Raw genomic sequence first — 18803 nt, forward strand, 5'->3', positions numbered from 1 at the left:
CGCTGTGGGCTTCATGTTTACTCTGCTCATTCCACACACGATCTCTGAGCCTCCACCTTTGCCAAGAACTTCTGTGTCCTGGGAAATTCTCCCACCGCGGCGGGGCTGCAGGACTCTGTAAACTGATCCCTGTCATCCAGGGCAGTCTGGCAGTAGAAGCAGGCTGCGGAGCACTGCAGCCTCCCAGCTCGGGGCAGTGAGGGTCAGGGCCAGCGTCACCTGCAGGATCTTCAAGGGGAGAGAGAGAGGGATGGCATCCCAGGGAGAGAGGACCGCAGGAGCAAAGCAGGAGGTCGGGGAGACCTGGCCTGGAGTAGCTGGGCCTGGAGTAGCTCAGGGGTTGGGCGATGTTGGAGCAGAAAGTTCAGGGTGGGGGCATGGAGCTAGGACCAGAGCTGCTGGCAGAGCCCCATCCTGGGCTGTCTTCTTTGCCCCCGGGAAGCCTGGGCTCCATCCCTATCGAGAGAAACAAGTTGGCGCCAAAGTGAGACTACATGTGGCGGAGGCGGGTCGGGGTGGGGAGGTCAGAGAAGGCCTGAAGGGCAGGGCAGCGCTGGGAAGAGAGGCCGCAGGACTGCACAGACACCCCTGCCCCACTCCGGGGCAGTACCATGGCCCTGACACAGCAGGGCACAGCGGGTGGGCTGGGGAGGAGGGGTCAGGAAGAGAGGCCTTTAGGCTGCCTGGGGCTGGCACAGTGACCTCCAAGAGCACTCAGGAGACCTGGGCAGGGGTGGGGACGCACGTGCAGGTAGTACAGGGTGGCCGCCAGGAGGTCCCAGCAGCCGGGCGGCCCCTCGTGGGCTTAGCACGCTTGACAGCACTAACGTGCTCCGGGCCGGCCAAGCAAATCTTTTGTCCGGGGCGGCGCTGAGCCAGCAGGGCACCGCCCGGTATAAACGGGACCGCGGGGACAGGCGGGTCGCACCATGGCACAGCGCTCGGGGAAGGTGAGTGGGTCCCTCTCCTTGCCACCCAAATGGAAACCAGCCAGAGATGGGAGTAGGAGGGGGGCTGCGGGGGTCCCACCATTGTCCCTTGTGCGTGGGCATGGGGGAGGGGGCACACTGTTGACAAACCCAAGCAAATTTGGTTTAATTTCTTAGTAAAATGGGGACCTCGCAGTTGGCGGAGGGCCTCTCTGGTGTGGGTGGATAGGAGAGTCTCCTCTCCACATGCCCTCCTCTGGGGTCCCAACCCTGCCTGCCTTACCTGAGTCAGGAGCAGGGAGGGTGGGCAGACCTGTCACCCTTGGGGTAAGGGAGTCTTGGCTTGTCCCCACAGCCTTGGCCCTGCTGCTGTCTCTTCTTTGCCTGAGGCTGGTCTAAACATGGATTCTCCTGCTTCCAGATCTCTTCGGGGGCAGTTGGGGCTGGTTCTCTGCAAAACATTGAGATCCGAGGGACCTTCCAATACTCTGGGTGCCCAGGTGTCCCCAAATGTCTCAGAGGCCCTTGTCAGACCTGTCTCATGCAGGAAGGGTGGCACATTTGCTATCTCTCCCTTTCTCTAGCACCCCGTCCTCGCTAATCTGCAAAGCCCGTGATCTCCAGATGCCACATCTGAGCGCGTGCTGAGAGCACGGCTGTGGCAGTCTGCGTGACCCGGTCATGCCCCCATAGCGCAACTGTAAAGCGACCAGGGTGTCTGCCTCCCCCCACGGCGTGCCTCGAGCCCCACCTCCCCCGTGGGTCCACGGTGCCTCGCTTCCCAGTCCTACCCCCGCACCCAGGCCGACGGAGCAGCCCTGGGGAGGGAAAGGAAGAGTCCGGAAAATCCATGGTGCCCCAGCCGACAAAGCATCCATCCTATCTATGCACATCCCCTGGCCAGACCTGTGGCCACACCTCAGTCCACAGGGCCTGCAAGAGCAGTTCCACCACGTTCTCCTGGGAGGACTGGAAACACTGGCAGAGCACAAATGACAACAGTTACTGGGTAACAGGACTATCCTTTGACAGGGTCCTTCTAGGGCCACAATTCTCGAAACCCAAAGAGTTATCGAATGGTTGGAATGTTAGGGTCCACCTCAGGAAGTGAGTTTTGGGGATTGTTGCTGCTTCACGTTGTTTACTTTGGGGACAAGGACAACCTGTCCGTGATACGTAGCTATAGGATGCTCTGTCTGAACTATTGATGGGTTGATAAAGGTCCCGATCTGACACATCTGTTACCCAAAGGAGTGGCCTACAAAACAAAGAGGGACGGGTGACACTTACAAAGCCCGCTTTTGAGAACACTAATCCCGTGCCCAGCCATGACACGGCTTGGGCAGATTCAGCCTCTCTGGTTAAGGAGGCCCAACCCCAGGAACCTGACTTTCTGCAAAGTGAATGTTGGGCTATGATGATGGGGCTGTGGGTGTTTATTCTTTTGAAAACATTTCCTTTAATGTTACTATGGGTGTTATGTTTTAACAGTAAACGAAAATGAGTTTTAAAAATGCAATGGAAGTTTGAAAAGAGCCCATTTGCAAATGGGCATGTAGACAAAGGGGAAACTCTGTCCCCAGATGGCTGCTGAAATGCGTCTGCTCAGTTTGAGCTCCTGCGGGAGGGGAGGGCCAGGAGCTGGGTCTGGATGGCGCCAGCCATTCGTTCTTGCACCCAATCAGCAGATAGCGCTGGGCACCTACCCTGCACAGCAGGGCTGGGCCTTAGGGGCCTGAGAGTTGGGGTTCGGGGGAAGTGCTGGGCTGGGGCCCAGACGCCAGCCTCCAACAATAAAGGCGGGAAGCCCTGGCCCTGAGGTCTCCCACCCTGCCTTTCTAGATCACTCTCTACGAGGGCAAGCACTTCACGGGGCGGAAGCTGGAGGTCTTCGGGGACTGTGACAACTTCCAGGACCGAGGCTTTATGAACCGAGTGAACTCCATCCGCGTCGAGAGTGGAGCCTGGGTCTGCTTCGACCACCCCGACTTCCGGGGCCAGCAGTTCATCTTGGAGCATGGTGACTACCCCGACTTTTTCCGCTGGAACGGCCACAACGACCACATGGGCTCCTGTCGGCCTGTAGGAATGGTGAGTGGGCCACTCTGCTGGGGGCTGCGGGGCTTCCTGCTGCAGTGGCCGAGGGTCAGGCCTGGCAGACGTGGGACAAGGAGTCACAGAGTGTGGGGCCCCCAGCTTGAAGCTCTCTGAGATGGGAGAGCCCTGCCCGGAGCCACTCCCCGGCACGAGCGTGAGAAGGCGTGTGGGCCAAGTTGCCGGGGACCGAGGGGAGTGCCCTGGGGAGTCTTCACGTATGTGTCAGGAGACCACTTCGAATTCCCGATCCCAAAATCTAGCTAAACGTTCCATTTAAAATGCTGCCGAAATAGCACAGGTTTGGATTTGCGACTGGATGGGAGGCACTCAGCTAGGGTGCGGTTGATTTGAGCCTGGTGCGTCCACTGGTGCAGAAGGTCTTGTGGCACCTTCCAGAGCCTTCTGTGCTCTGGTGTCAGAATGGCTCATGGAAGAAGCTGAAGTATCACTGGCCAGTGAGTGGGGAATCGGGAGGCGGAGATGTGGAGTTACACAGGTGCGGCCCAGGTGTGTAGGGGAGCGGCTGAGAGGTGTTACTCTCCATGGCGAAAGATTGTTCACGTCTAGTTGCCCGTAGGGTGGGATTTGAGGAATGGGGTCCTCCCCCAGGTCACAAGTACTAACTGACCTGCCGTGACTTCTGGAGGTCTGGGTGGGAAATGGCTGATGGCTGAGGCTGGGCCAGGCGGTGCTGGGGAGCATCTGAGGAATCCGGCGAAGGGGCTCCTATGTGGGGCCCCCTCTCTTTTCTACATCCGTTGCAAAACCAGCCGGGCTTTGACATCTCGAGTCGTAAGAATGCTTTCTCAGTGTTTCTCCAGGCCGGGGACATTTGGAAAAGAGGAATTAAAATGGTTGAGGTGGATCCCGCATAATGCTGTTTATATGGAACATACGCTAGGTATCTTCTGAATGCCACTCCCTAAGAGCTGTCCTTGAGGCCAGCTGTGACGCAGACCAGGGCCCCGTGGACTTCTGCCCCCGGGAGGAGCTGGTCCCCCTCTGTCTCTGGGAAACATGGGAATCGTATGGGGAGATGTGTGCGCTGACCCTAGTGAACGATGATGTCAGGGCCAGCGGGGATTTCAGCAAGTGAGATCTGTTATTTGTTTTAGATTTTCAGCTTCATGTTTTAATAAAAGGTTCTATTACAGTTTTAAAATATTATCATTTGAAGGCTTGCCTGTGGCCTGCAGCCCAGGGCAGAGAGCTCGAAGCCTGGTGTTGGTGTAGCCGGGGCAGGAGTCCCCCAGGCTGAACAGCAGGAGGGAGCCCAGGGACCCAGGCCCTGGTCCGAGAGGGGATGCTGGCCCCTGGTCAGTCTTGCCCTCTCTGGACCTTGGATTCTTTAGTTGTAAAAAGAGGAGATTGGACTAGTTCGGTGGCTTTGAAACTTTTTAAAGTAATAGAGCCTTTTCATCCAACCACATCTTACGTGGAAGAACAAACACAAGTGCTGGGTGGAAGTGTGTGTGTTGGGGTGAGGGCACTCACTGGTCCCCCGGCCCAGCCCAGGAACTGCTGGGTGCCCAGAGCCCTGGGTGATCAAAGCTCCTTCCTACACGGGGCTTCTGTTCATGGGGAGGAGAACTCAGAGCATTTTCCTTCTTTCCTTCCTCCCTTTGCTTGGGTCTCGGAGCACGGGGAACATTTCCGCCTAGAAATCTTCGAGGGCTGCAACTTCACGGGCCAGTGCCTGGAGTTCGTGGAGGACTGCCCCTTCCTCCAGAGCAGGGGCTGGGCCAAGAACTGCATCAATGCCATCAAGGTGTACGGGGATGGAGCGTGAGTAATGGCCGCGTGGCTGCCGACCCCAGGCCCAGCAGGGCCCTTCACAGCCAGGTGTGGGGAAGGCTGCCTGCCGAGTGCAGGGCTGGCAGGTGGGGTGGGCAGCATGCCCAGTATAGACTGCAGAGCTCGCCCCCGAACTGGACCTGTCTGCACACCCCACTGTGCTGACCTCCCCGAGGAGACAGACTTTGGGTGGCTCACTCTGGCAGACAGAGACAGAGAATAGCTGGGGGGGGGTGGTTGTCCAGGCCTAGAAGGGCTTGTCTGCCCTGCTCCAGAGCAGCCGTCAGAACCCTGTGCTGCTGCCCCCGCACACTCGGGTTTCCTTCTGGTCAGCCCAGGGGCAGCCCACACTGCCCCGTGCGCTCCCCTGCGCAAAGCTGTACCCCAAGCACTTTCAAGTTGGCCACCTCTTTTTATCCCCTGGGCCACTCCATAGGATAGATACCATTGTGCCCATTTTACAGAGGAGCAAGCTGAGACTCAGGTCAGCTGGCCCCAGTGTGTGAGCGGCACAGCTGGGACCGCAGCCAAGTCTGTCCCTGTTCTAGAGCTGGTGCCTTCCCAGGCCTCAGCCTCCTCCCCTCGAGAGAAGGGCGCCTCCCCTGCATGGTTGGTCCGGGAGCCTGGCTCCTGTCTAAGCAGCTCAGGAGCCATTTGCCTTCTATGCTCCGGAAGTTCAGGTCAGCTGGGGGACTGAAGGCAGACAGAGGCCGGACCAAGGCAGAGCTATGTACAGTTGTCCCTCCCTATCTGTGGGTTCCACGTCTGTGGATTCAACCAACCGTGGATTGAAAATATATATTTTTTAATTTCTGTACTGAACAAGTACAGACTTTTTTCTTGTCATCATTCCCTAAACAATACAGTAAAACAACTATGTATACAGCATTTACATTGCATTAGTTACCGTAAGTAATCTAGAGACAATTTACAGTACAGCAAGTTCTCACTTAGCCTGGTCCACAGGTTCTTAGAGGCTGTAACTTTAAGTGAAACAATGTATGGCAGCTCCTCGAATACTATCCTTCGGTTCAACATCATTTCGTTATAAGGTTAATGAGAAAAAAATGGTTTTGTTATATGTCATTTCACTTAAAGTCAAAGTTTCCAAGAACCTATCGACAACGTTAAGTGAGGACTTATTACATACAGGGATGTGCATAGGTTATATGCAAATACTGTGCCATTTTATGTCGGGGACCTGAGCATCCAAGGACTTGGGTGTCCGTGGGCGGTCCTAGAATCAGTCCCCCGTGGATGTGTGGATGGGGAGGCCTGTGTCCAGGCCACCTTCTCCTGGGTGGCCTGACGTCAGCTCCCATCCTGCTGTTCCTCCGTCACTCTGGCTCGCTCCAGGATCCTGGCTTTCACCTCTGCCTTCCTTCCGCCTGTTTCTCTGCCTTTTCGAAATCCCACGTGTGCCCTAAATGGCACGTGGGAGTCCAGGGGTAGATTTCCAAAACAACAACTTGCCTGGAACATTTGCTAGCTAAATCGTGTCTCGGAACGCCAAAGCCATACCTCTGTATGGAAGATGCCTGAGACCCGAGACACACACTCCGCTGTCCCCCACCTGGAGACTCGGGGGCTTGTTAGGAAGAAGGTGGGGAAGATAGGAGCTCACATTTTCAGCTGTGGGGGCACGTGATCTCCGTGAATCTCCACCTTCCCTGCGCAGAGACGCTGGGCAGGACCTCGCCAGGGGCTGCAGGTGGTGACTGACTCCATGCGAGAGCCCCCGGGGTGCTCAGCCTGTGCCTCTTGTAACTTTAACTCTTCAAAACAATTTAAGCTCTTGCCAAGGAGAAGCTGCCTGGAAACCTCTGGATGCCCTGGATCTGGATAGTGGCATATCCAGGAGGCCTTTCCTGGGGTCTGGTGAGGGTGCCACAAGGCAGGGCCCCTCCACCACCTCCCAGATGCCAAGAGTCATTTCCCTGTGTGTCCCACATCAGCTTAGGAATGACCTGTCGCCTCTGACCCATGTCCTGGAGGGTACTGGGAGGGAAATGCCCTGGCATTTCCACCACCTCCATTACCTACCCCCTGAGAGGGCACGGTGCTAATGCGGATAGGCCATGCCCCTCCTCCCTTCCTCTTTTTTTTTTTTTTGTTTGACTGTGTCTCACTCTGTTGCCCAGGCTGGAGTGCAGTGGCACAATCATAGCTCATTACAGCCCTGAACTCCTGAGCTCAAGTGACCTGCCTCAGCCTCCTGAGCAGCTGGGACTACAGGTGCTTGCCACCACACTGGACTAATTTTTTTATTTTTATTTTTTCTGGAGATGGTGTCTCGCTATGTTGCCCAGGCTGGTCTCAAAGCCTTGGGATTGCTGGCATGAGGCACGGCGCCAGGCCCCTCCTCTTTCTGTGTCCTCCCAACAGCCACAGCCAGGACAGGGGAGGGCAGGGTTTGCAGGGGATACCCAACCAGTTCCCTACCCTGACCTTTTGGGGACACCTGTGACAGCTCCAGGGTGGTCCAGGACACCGCTTGGAGTATTTCCTGCCTGCCACTGGGTGGAGATGGATTGGTTTAAGCCTGAGGGGCTGCTGAGGCCCCAGCTGTGGCCGCAGGTGTGGAGGTAGGGAGGCCCTGGTGGGAGTTCCTGGATGTGGGGACCCCAAGCTGCACCAGGCCTGCTCAAGTCCCCCAGCAGGTGCTCCCTGCTCACTCCCATCCTCAACCTCTGCCTTTTTATTCTTGTCCCCTGACCCCTGAAGCAGCAGACTGTGCCAGACACCAGGTGTGACAAGCCACACATGTGTCTGAGATGGTGAGGAAAGGACAGGCTTGGCCAGTCCCTGCTCCACTGCTATCCTGAGGTCTCTTCCCTGGACCACACTCCCCTTCCCAGGCAGAAGCCACTCTTCCTCCTGGTCCCTCCTCATCCCTGCCCTGCTCCCCAGACCTTCCTATTTACCTGGGCCAGCCCCGGGGCCCCCTGGGAGGTGGCCGGCCATGGGCCATGTTCACTGCTGCCCCCACCAGCACTGGCCTCCCAGGGGCTCCCAGGACCTTCCTGTTTCTGCTCTCTGGGTTGCTGGTGCCGTCCAGGCGCTCAGAGCTGTGGAAGGGCCCCACCGGATCACCCGTGTCCTGCCCACAGCCCATGTCCCACTGCTGTGCAGCCCCCACAAGGCAGGAGAGGGCAGGAACCATGTCCCTCTGACTGACTTTGGCACCTCCCATACCTGACACAGTGCTGGGCACACACCTGGGAATGCGATAGCATTTGTTGAATGAGTGAACAGTAGCAATTGGTCCCCAGTCTGTGCCAGGCCCCCTGCCAGGTGCTGGGGGCACCCTCTGTGCAAGATGGTCCTTTCAGGGAAGGGGGGACGGGCAATGGCAGCAGAAATGCATCCTGGAATCACTCCTTGCCATGGGGCGACTAAGAAAGTGGGCAGATACTGGGCATCTCCCCCCAACACATCACGCCCCAGCGCTGACCCAGCATGGGGCCGGGAAGCACGAAAGCCAAGGGCAGGGCCTGGGCACCCCGTGGTGCCCGGAGTGAAGGAGAGCCACCCCGGGCGGGCGGGGGTGCGGGCTGGCTCTTCTGTCCTGCGCAGGTGGCATGCCAGCGGCCACCTGACCCGCCCCTCCCCGCCTCCAGGTGGGTCCTGTACGAGGAGCCCAACTACCGCGGCCGCATGTACGTGGTGGAGAGGGGCGACTTCCGCAGCTTCTCCGACTGGGAGGCCCACAGCGCCCGCGTGCAGTCGCTCCGCAGGGTGGTCAACTTCTTCTAGCCAGGCCCGCCCGGCCGGGCGCAGCCCTGGGGACGGGAGGGGCCCTGGGGACGGGGACCTCGGGACTCCGGACAATAAAAGTCCTGACAGCGGAGCGCTGAGCGCCTCGGAGTGCTTCCTCGGCCCCTCGCCCCGGGGACAGGGGGTGGCCCAGGCCTGGGCTGGGGGACGGGCGGAGGAGGGGTGATGGGGGAAGGGCGGGAGACGCGACGGGGGCGGGGCGGGGCTGTCCCCTTCCGGGATGCGCGGGGCCGCGGGGTCACGTGGCTGCGCGGCCGCCAGAGACCTGCCCTAGGGGTCGCGTGTCGGCATCTCGGGATATTTATCCTCTCGGCCCTCCTTAGCCTCGGAGTTTCTAAAGGAGGCCCCTCTGCAAGGATGGGATGGAGCCCGGGCAGCCCCCGCCCCTGTCAGGGCGTCCTGTAGGAGACAGCATTTGGGTGGCGGGTGGGGCTGCACGCGCAGGGGGCTCGCACCTTCGCCCCGCGCCGCACCGGGTGCCAGACTCCAGGCTACTGGGTCCGCCTGTAGGGCGTGGGCTTGGATCTGGGGGGGCAGGAGGGAGGGAGGAGCCCATCCTGGGAGGAGACACCCGGCTGGGAATAAGCGGGTCCACGCCCCAACACCACCCCCGCCCACGCCTCGCCCGCCCTCGCTCCCCAGGGAGAGGAAAGGTACCTGGCGGGGGAGCTTGCTGGTCACTGGGGGCGGCCCAGGGAACTCCCCTCAGGTGTCCCCCAACAGAGTCCTGATGGAGACTGCAGATGTAGGCGGCTGTCCCCACGAGGACGCCCCAGCGATCCCGGGACGGTAACACTGGAGTCCTTTGGGCGTCTTTGGAGGAGCGGGGCACAGGGAGGAAGGATCTCTGCTCCCGCCTGGCCGGGCCACGGCCAGCTGGGGGAGGGGTCAGATCACCCACAGCTCCGTCCAGGGTCAGGCTCCGGTCCAGCCTCTTAGCCCCCACGATGATTCCCGGGGGGTCTCCCACCAGCTGGCTCCCCCCCACTGGCAGTCCCCTCCCCTCCTCACCACACGTCTTGCTCCAGTTTGTTGAAGGGGGTCCTGACTGGGAAGCACCCCTCCAGGCTGGCCACTCTCCTCAGGCCCCCACAGGAAAGTGCCTGAACCCCGGACCGACACTGGAGCCGGACTGAGACTTGCTGGCCGGCTTAGGGGCGGGCAAGGGCGCCAGAGCTGAGCCAGGGAGAACGGCCTGCTGGAAGACAGGCACAGGGGAAGGACTGGGTCCCGCTGCGGGGCCCGAGTGTGCAGGGGAGGGGACGGCTGTGAGGGCCAGTGGGGTTACCCATGTGCCAGTTCCTGGGGTACCCCCCAACCCAAGCCCCATCCTCCACTGAGACAGAAACGGAAAAAGGAGGTTCATTAAGGGTCATCCCATTCACCCAGGAGATTGTCCCCACCCAGAGCTGGGCAACAAAGATGTAGGAGCCCCGTGCATGCTGTGGGACCCCACCCTGGCTGCCCCAGGATCAGCAAAAGTGGAGTCAAGACATGATGCCCCTAGGCGACCAACCCCCACCCAGGAAAGGGGAAGGGACTCCCGTTCTGCCATTGGGTAGAGGGGTCCACAAAAGGCACGCCCTGTTCCCCGAATGCCCCCTTCCCTGCCTCCTCTCTCCTGTGAACCACAGGGGACGGAGCCCTCCGAGCCGCTGCCGCTAAGCTGAGGACTGCCAGGTGGGTGGCTCTCCCCAGCCGGACCCTCCTCTGACGGCTCAGACCAAGGGCTGGGGGACTCTACAACCAAACTGCAACAAACCAGCCACCTTTCCTGAGTTCAAACCTCTGAGCCTGGAACCAGCCGACATTTAAATGTACCATCCCTGTTTCTGACTCAAGAAGAGTGTTCATATAAAATCATGCCCTCGTTTTTCATTTCTCTGCCAGTTTGCCCAGGGAAGTGAAGCTTTCCCGGCGGGCCTCTCTGCCGACGGGAGGCCCTCTGCATCCCTGGCCAGGGCCCTGTCCCTGCACAGCCAGCCTCTCCTGTAACAGCAGTTCAACCCACGGCCCCTCAAACCTCCTTGCTGCAGCGTCCGGCTGGCCTCGGGCCTCCAGGATGGCACGCTCCTTTGCCAGGGCTGATGATGACGTTAACACACATTATTGAGCAGGGATTTTTGTGCCAGGCTCTGCAGTAGGTGGAATCCATGTGATTTTACTTACGTACAATAACACCAAGATTATGATACACTTATTAGTATCACCACTGTACAGAAGAGCAGAGTGGGATGCAGACAGGTGAAGCAACTTGTTCCAGGTCCCACAGCAGCCGGGATTCAAACCCAGGTCGGCCTGATCCCTTTCTCCACATGCTCGGCCGCATGCACCACACATTCGTGTATGCAGGTATATTTGTGCCGTGAACTCGGAGCAAGCCAGCCTCAGATCCTGCTCTGGGAAGTGAGTGCAGTCATGTCTCTTGTGCTGACTGTGTACCCTCGTAAAAACCAGACCCATGGGAAGATGCCACGTGAGTGTTGGTGAAGCAGGAGGAGCAGCTGCGGTTGCACCAAAGAGGTTAGTCTGACTGCAGCCCCCAGCCTCGCTCTGTCACTCGCTAGGATGTGACTTTGGACAAGTCACTGCCCTGTGCCTCAGTGTGCTCGGGTGTACCGTGGGGATAATAATACCACCCCCTCGTGGGGAATTAATTCCCAGGGGATTGAATGAGAACCATTGGCCCCGCCAGCTCGGTCCAGTGCCCTGGGAGTCGGGGAGCGGCCAGGCTTAGCAGCCCTTCCAAGCAGTTCCAGAGGCTTCTCCCGAACTCTTCCAGGCTCCCTGAGGAGTAGCAGCATCTCATTAACTGGTGATTTAATGCTTCTCCAGTCGGCTTTGTGCTCCTGGGTGACCTTCCCCTCACCCCAACCCCCTGGTCCCTAATCTGTCAGCAAATCTGCTTTTCCTCAGAAAGAAGAAAAACAAGATTCCCACCAAAGTACTTGTGGGCAGGCTTGTAATTTATCTGAAGTCGGTCCAGGGGGTCGGTGGCCCGAGGAAGAGAGCCTCTCGGAGCCACACATGCTTCACATATTTCTGTCTCCCTCGGTGGTTTGGAAAGCTGGGCCTTTCACAGAACCTTGCCCACGTGTCCTCGGCCCTGGGACCCCTGCCATGCCGGCCCCCTGCTGACCCGGGACCCACATCGACTGTTTATCAGGCCCAGTCTGACCACAGGAAAACACTCCTTTTGAACGCCCACCCCCAGCCCCCACCCCCAAGGATGTTCCTCCCGCCAGCTGCCAGCCAGCCAAGGGCTGGGCCAAGAAGTCTCAGCTCCCCCTCCCTGTCCTGGGCCTGCGGTCCCCTGCCCCCCAGGGGTGCCTGCTCCTCCCTGCGCCCCAGTGACCACCACATTCTTGGCTGGAACCTTCCTGTCTCACCTCTTCACCCCACTGGAGAGGACCCGCCTTCAGAGCAGGGGCTGTGCCCTACATATCTTTGTTCCCCTCAAGAAGCCACAGTTTCCGATCAAAACCTGTTGAATGAATTTGAGCCCCCCAGGAATGCCAATCCCCCCAACCCAAAACCAAAACAACCAAAGCACTTGTTGAATGAGACCATCTAAAACATTTAGCTCCAGAGTTTCAGCTGGGGAGATGACAGAGTTATGGAGACAGGTGGTGGCGATGCCTGCATAGCGATGCGAGGGCGCCACTGAACCGCACGCTTAAAAATGGCCGAGAAGGTAGATTTTCTGTTATGGGTATTTTGCCACAAAAAAAAAAAAGTTTAGCTCCTTGTCCCTGCGGTGCTCAGGGCTGTCGGGAGGTAATTGGTTCCTATCCTCCCTGGCTCCTGGGGGACTGTGTGGGTCTCACCGGCCGGACACAAGCCCCACGCCTCTGTCTACCTGAAGAGGCTGCCAGCATCTCTGCCCGAGAGGCGGGGATGCACACGGAGACCGCCTTCACCAGCCTGGGCCTCACCTGCCTCCCTGACACCCAGCCCTGGGTCTGGGGACAGCTGGTGGTCCAGAAGCAGTGACTTGCGAAGTGCAGCCTATGAAGCCTGCCCTGCATAACGAGCGGTTTTGTAAACAGACACCGGGCTTCCTCGCCGCCTGTGGCTAGGTCCGCTCTGGAATCCAGGATTCAGCACCATCCAGCGGAGCCCGGCTCCCCCTTTCCTTGCATCTGCTCTGTGTCTGGGGGGTGGCTCCGGGCCACCTGTGGCCTGCAGCCCCTTGCTCCGGGTGTGGGGCCGGCTAAACGGTCAGGCTGGTGACCTTGCTTCTGATCTACGATCCACCCTGCCCCAGGACCTCCAGGACTCTCCCTGGGGAGGGGCAGAGGTGGGGTGGGGCGTGGCATTTACTCCGTGAGGGATCCATTTTCACTTGGAAGAGGGCTACGCAGAGGACTGCTCTGGCCAGGGGTCCAAGCTGGACATGGGTGCGAGCAGCATCCCACCAGCTGGGACAGATCATTTGCTTTAGGCTGGGGGCGTTGTCTGCTGGGCCCTTTCCAAAGGTAGAGCGGCCAGTCTTGAGGCCTGGGGAGGCTGCCCCTGGGTGCCAGGCACAGGGAGCAGAACGGCATGTCCACGTCACAGGTGCGCCCAGCCTGGCCCTGCACCGCACGGACGGACGGACATACGGGGCAGTGGGAAGGGGCGCTGCCTTCCCACGGGGCTGCTGGGTGGAAATCGTTCTGTGAGGCGGCCCCGGCGGGGGAGCCTGCTAGAGCCGGGGCTGCCTCCCGAGGCGGCAGCAGCCTCCACACGGAAAGGCGCTCAAGTGCCACCTTACATGCAGGGACGCGGGCTCCAAGCCAGGGAAGGTGCCGCCTCTCAAAAAGTGAGCTACGAAGAGGACGTGAGGCTCTCCCCGGGGCAGAGGGAGCTGGAGGAGGATAGCAGAAAGCCAGGTGAGGCGTCACTGCACAAGGCCTGCGTGCTTTGCTGGGGAGGACCCCCCAGCCTACCCCGGGGCAGAGCCAGTGGGACACAGCACAGTTCTGTAAGCCACGGAGCCCAAAAGACTGAAACCAACCAGCATTCCGGAAGCAGCACAGCAATTCCTGGGACTGCTGCCAGGGAGGGATTTCTCCCGAGGTCCTGGGACCTGGGACCCGAGCCGATGGCTCACGGGCTGCATCTCAACATCATCTCTCCCGCGGAGAAAAGAATCTCTGCTAATAACGTCCCATAGGATGAGGTCAGTAGCATTACGCCAAAGTAATTTTTTTGTGAGGGAGATTTTAACATCACTCATTTACAGGTGAACAGTTTGCTAATTTTAGCGAATCTAACCGGGTTATTAAAGCGGGGCCTGGCGATCCTCTGCTCTCAGTAGGTACCAACAACAGCGCATCTATTGAACGATCGCCATGCCCCAGGCTCTGTGCTAAACCATGTTTACACAGAATGAGGTGGGTATATTCTTTTCTCTTTTTTACAGTTGAAGAACTAGACCTAAAAGATTACGGTAACTTGCCCAAAATTATACCATAAATGGCCAAAGAGGCCAGTGCGCCAGGCCATCGACCCCGGAGCCTGCACCCAAGCGCTGCAAGTCGACCCTGCAGCAGTGGCCTCCAAATCTATTTGATCGAGGCTTACATTAAATATACATCTGACACAGCTGTGTCACAAAGCAGTCCTTACCTCGCCATCGAGTGGGACATCGGTATTTTCTATTTTATTTTACTTTAAAACGGTGCTGATCTGAGACCTACTAAATTAATTTCACAACACCCTAGTGAGTCTTAGTTCTCCAGTTTGAAAAATACCACTCTGCCTCATAGTGGAAACAAAGATTTAAGGGGACATGGCCTACACTGGTGGATTAGCTAGTCCAATGCCAGTCCCTCCTCCCTCCCTTGCCTGCTTCACTAAAGCATCTGGAAAAGCCATCAGCTCTTTTCCCCACCTTCCAGGCCAGGGGACAAGCTCTGGTCAATGCGATGAAAGCTGAAGACTTTTGTAAGGACTTCTGAAAAGGTTTTTCTTTCTTGATTAAAAAGCCCCTTTCCCCTGGCTTCCTGCCTCAAATGAAGATGTGATGCCAGGAGCTCTGGCAGCCTTCTTGTAACTGTGAGATAAAAGCAAAGAGAATCAAGGAGATGCTGGCTCCAAACTCATCGAGCTGCTAAACCAACATCAGTAGCTCCCTTCTTGTTCTGTTAGAGAAATGGACCCCTATTTGTTTTGCCACTTAGTCAGGTTTTCTATAACGTGCAGCTGAAAGCTTTTCTAGCTGATAACATAACAGCAACAACAACAAAAAACAACCCCAAAATAAAAAAAAACTCAGGTAATTCCTTGCACTTAGAATACTAAAAATATTAACACATCCGTCTCCACTGTGCAGTCCAGCCCTTGTCCTTTGTTTACCCAGAATCCCTTCCTCTGGGGAATGGCTTGGGTTCTGACGTGCCCTGCCCTCCACCCCCTGCCACAGGCAGGCCAAGTACATACGCCCCTGGGAATTTGAATCGTATGCAGAGACACAAAGGGACCCCAGATGGTTGGAGGCTGGAGCAAAGTCTCTTCTTACACACCAGAGACCCTAACGGACAGAAATTTCTCCTAGGCAGGAAATCGAAGGCCACAGGCCATCGGAGAAATGTAGGCTATTTGGAATTGGTTAGTGGTATCTAGATGGGCAGAAAGTAGTTAAACTCCTGTTTACGTTGCGGTGTGGATGGTGTCGTGCGCTGATACCATGCTGTATGTATTGAGTCCTAGTGCCAGTACCTCAGAATGTGACTCTGCTGCAGTGTACTTGGGTAAGTCAGGACGAGGTCTGTCTGCGCCTGCTCAGGTAGCTACAACAAAATGCCAGGGTCTGGGTGGCTTAAACACGTTTATTTTCTCACAGTTCTAGATATTGGGAAGTCCGAGATCAGGGTTCCAGCCAGTTTGGTGAGGGCTCTCTTCCTAGCTTACAGTTGGCCACTTTCTTGCTGTGTCCTTGCGTGGCAGAGGGAGAGTGAGATCTCTCTCTTTCCTACTTATAAGGCCACCAATCCTGCAGGATTAAGGCCCCGCCCTTAGGACCTCATTGAACCATCATTAGTTCCTAAAAGCCCTACTCCAGAGACAGACACAGTGGGATTAGAGCTTTGACACATCAATTTGCAGCGGGGGACACAACTGAGCCCATAGAAAGGTCATACTGGAATAGTGTGGGCCCCTAATCCACTATGGCTGGTGTCCTTATAAGAAGGGTAGATCTGGACACAGACACACGCAGGGAGCACATCCCGTGTGATAAAGGCAGAGATCCAAGTGGTGCTTCTACAAGCCAAGAAAGTCGAACGCTCGCCAGCAAACCAGCGGAGCCGGAGAGACCCAGAGCAGGTGCTTCACAATCCTCAGAAGGAACCAGCCCTGCTGACACCTTGATCTTGAACTTTCGGCTTCCAGAGCTGTGAGACGATGTTGCTTAAGCTGCTCAGTTCGTAGAACTTCGTTATGACAGCCCCAGGAAACGAACACAGATGAGAAGAGCTGCAGTGGTAGAGAGGTACCGTCCGTGGTCCCTGGAACTGGGTGTGCACTGAGGCAAGGTTTTGGAGGGCTGCACAGTTGCTGCTGTAAGTTTCTTTTGTTTTTTTTTGGTGAGACAGAGTCTCATGCTGTTGCCCAGACTGGAGTGCAGTGGCACAATCACAGCTCGCTGCAACCTCCAGCGGGCCTGGGAGATCCAGGCCCAAGCGATGCTTCTTTTTTTTTTTGAGACAGAGTCTTACTCTGTTGCCCTGGCTAGAGTGAGTGCCGTGGTGTTAGCCTAGCTCACTGCAACCTCAAACTCCTGGGCTCAAGCGATCCTCTTGCCTCAGCCTCCCGAGTAACTGGGACTACAGGCATGCGCCACCATGCCTGGCTAATTTTTTCTATATATTTTTAGTTGGCCGATTAATTTCCTTCTGATTTTAGTAGAGGCGGGGTCTCGCTCTTGCTCAGGCTGGTTTCAAACTCCTGAGCTCAAAATCCGCCTGCCTCGGCCTCCCAGAGAGCTAGGATTACAGGTGTGAGCCACCGCGCCCAGCCCAAGTGATCCTTCTTGCTTCAGCCTCCCGAATAGCTGGGGCTCCAGGAGTGCACTACCATGCCCAGCTAATTTTTTTTTTGTTTTTATAGAGACAGGCTCTCACTGTGTTGCCCAGGCTACTCTTGAACTTCTGGCCTTAAGTGATCCTCCCACCTTGGCATCCCAAAGTGCCAGTATTACAGGCATGAGCCACTGTGCGCAGCCAGTAAAATAATTTTTAAAGGATACAAAATTCAGATGCCTTGGTAGATGGTTACTTCTGACAACACTGGATATTTCGATACACAACCGGATTAAATCATACAAAGTTCATCTCAAGGTGTACAGTGGAACTCAAGGCCTTTCTGTGATCAAGCTAAAATTTCATTGGACAAAGAGTTTGGAAACTGATTCTGTAGAATGAAGAATTATTTTATATCTCTCTTCTAAATGAAAACACCATTGTATCCACAAACTTCCCAGAGCTTTCACGTGAAATTTAAAGCACTAACACAAAAAGAATGGGGCTATTTGGGAGGATTTGGAAGACTTGGAGAATCCCAGATCCACCCAGACCTTTGAAACGCCCCCTCTGTGTCACCCTCACCTCGAGGAAGCCTCCTCTCCTGCAGGTCGAAGTTAGCAGTTCCCTCACGCCCACCCCTGGCTGCCTGCCCAGTGACGGGAGTTCAGCGTGCATGGCTCAAACCGGAGGGAGAAATGCAGAAACTAGGGGAGAGACACCCAGAGAAACTGCAGGAGTTCACTAATTCACGTTGCCAGAAATCTGGAGAATGTCTGTGGGAACGGATTTTGAGGGTTCTTGGCCAAAGAAGGAGGAACAGGATTCTGGCTCGGACGGAGGTATTGATAAGACAGACGGTCCTGCAACTCTCTGTGCTGGCTTGGGGGCTGCTGTCGGGTTCTGACAATTTGCTGGAGCGAACCTGATGGCATTGAAGTGACACGGAAAGGCTAACAAGGAATTGCTTCTAAGGCCGTGGGAGGCAGGAAGGCTGCACTGAGTCCCGTCCTGTGCACCTCCCAGCCTCACGCCCATCGGGAGGAACCCCAGGATGGAGCCGTGGGACTCCCCCACCCCCACGCTTGCCACAGGAACAAACTGGTGACAGCGGCTCCAGAATCTTCAAAAAGGCCTTGCTGGCTGCCATGGAATGCTCGTGGGGAGGGCGGTGGTGAAACCGGGTCCCAGTCTCTGAGGGGTGGGGGGCCTGCTGGGGGCTGGGGCAGGAGTGGAGCTCAGATCGCAGGGAGTGGTCTCATCTTCCGAGATCTCAGGCTGTGGGCAAGGACCCCCCAAAATTACGTCAGGAATCCACCAATGTCCCCTTCATTTGTAGACGTAGGAAGGTTGAGCGAGGCCCGACTTGAGCCGGCGTGCTGGAGAACCACAGCCGATCGCGAGACTCCCAGTCCCGGCCCAGTGACCGGCGCCCTGTGGATGGGAAGACCAGGCACCCTTGAGGAAGGTCCCTGCTGGAATATCACGCGTGCATTCTGTGACTTCTTAGCTTTCAAACATCAGATCTTTGGTCATTTCCTCAGATAAATATGCGTGGGGACACCTCGGGGTCTGCCTCAAGAGTGTTTATGAGGATGAACAGCAAAATGTGAGGGAGGGAGGGGTGGGGGAGGTTACGCTTGGCGGGGACCCACCCTTACTTCCAGGCAAGGAAGTGTTGCTGCTGCATAGTGACGGCTTGGAGCTGTGTGGACGTAGGTTCAAATCCAGCCTCTCACTCGTGCGGACTGGGAGAGTTACTCAACTTCTCTGTGTCTCTGTTTCCTCACTAATAAGGTGAGGATGTTAATTGTGCCTCTTTGAAAGGGTAATGTGAGGGTCACTTAAGATATTTAAAGCACTTGGAACAGGGTCTAACCTGTTCTCAGTGTTCAATCAATGTTGCTATTGTGATTCTAATTATTAACACAGCCAGTGCTAAGGGCTAATGCAACACTAAAGTCACTGTGCATAGGCGGGACCACCAAGGACTCTCAGGAATAAAGGTTTGGGTCACTCCACTTGGTCAAGAACCTCACCCGGAAGACGTGGTCACAGAAGCTGGGGCTACGTGAACAGGTGATGGGGACAGGAAACCGTATACACATTATAGGAATAAGGCCAGTAGCCTCCGTCTGTGCTTCTTGGCTTGCTGTGTCATATACATTTTCTTTTTTTTTTTTTTGAGACAGAGTCTCAC

At 56.7% G+C, this 18803-nt stretch overlaps 1 protein-coding gene across 2 annotated transcripts; it reads left to right on the forward strand.

Annotated features, from left to right (window-relative positions):
* The first annotated feature begins 835 nt into the window (after window positions 1-835).
* CRYGN (crystallin, gamma N) lies at window positions 836-10375 on the forward strand. 2 transcript variants are annotated; one of them, XM_012662097.1, is made up of 5 exons: window positions 836-950; window positions 2772-3020; window positions 4666-4811; window positions 8312-8337; window positions 10278-10375. In XM_012662097.1, exons 1-5 carry the CDS (start codon window positions 930-932, stop codon window positions 10373-10375), a joined length of 540 nt encoding a protein of 179 aa, XP_012517551.1. In that variant the 5' UTR covers window positions 836-929. The 2 variants fall into 2 exon arrangements, with proteins under 2 accessions (XP_012517551.1, XP_012517549.1); XM_012662095.1 differs by lacking the exons at window positions 8312-8337; window positions 10278-10375 and adding an exon at window positions 8441-8576.
* The last annotated feature ends 8428 nt before the right edge of the window (window positions 10376-18803 follow it).

The sequence above is a fragment of the Propithecus coquereli genome, unplaced genomic scaffold, assembly GCF_000956105.1.
Source record: "Propithecus coquereli isolate 6110/MARCELLA unplaced genomic scaffold, Pcoq_1.0 Scaffold75, whole genome shotgun sequence".
NCBI lineage: Eukaryota > Metazoa > Chordata > Mammalia > Primates > Indriidae > Propithecus > Propithecus coquereli.

What these genes read in the sequence shown, in the direction of transcription:
- CRYGN (XM_012662095.1), top strand. Translation starts at nt 930, where the DNA reads ATGGCACAGCGCTCGGGGAAG. An exon ending in CCTGTCGGCCTGTAGGAATG is followed by an intron (nt 3,021 to 4,665) that starts GTGAGTGGGCCA and finishes TGGGTCTCGGAG; the next exon opens with CACGGGGAACATTTCCGCCT. An exon ending in AAGGTGTACGGGGATGGAGC is followed by an intron (nt 4,812 to 8,440) that starts GTGAGTAATGGC and finishes CCCCGCCTCCAG; the next exon opens with GTGGGTCCTGTACGAGGAGC.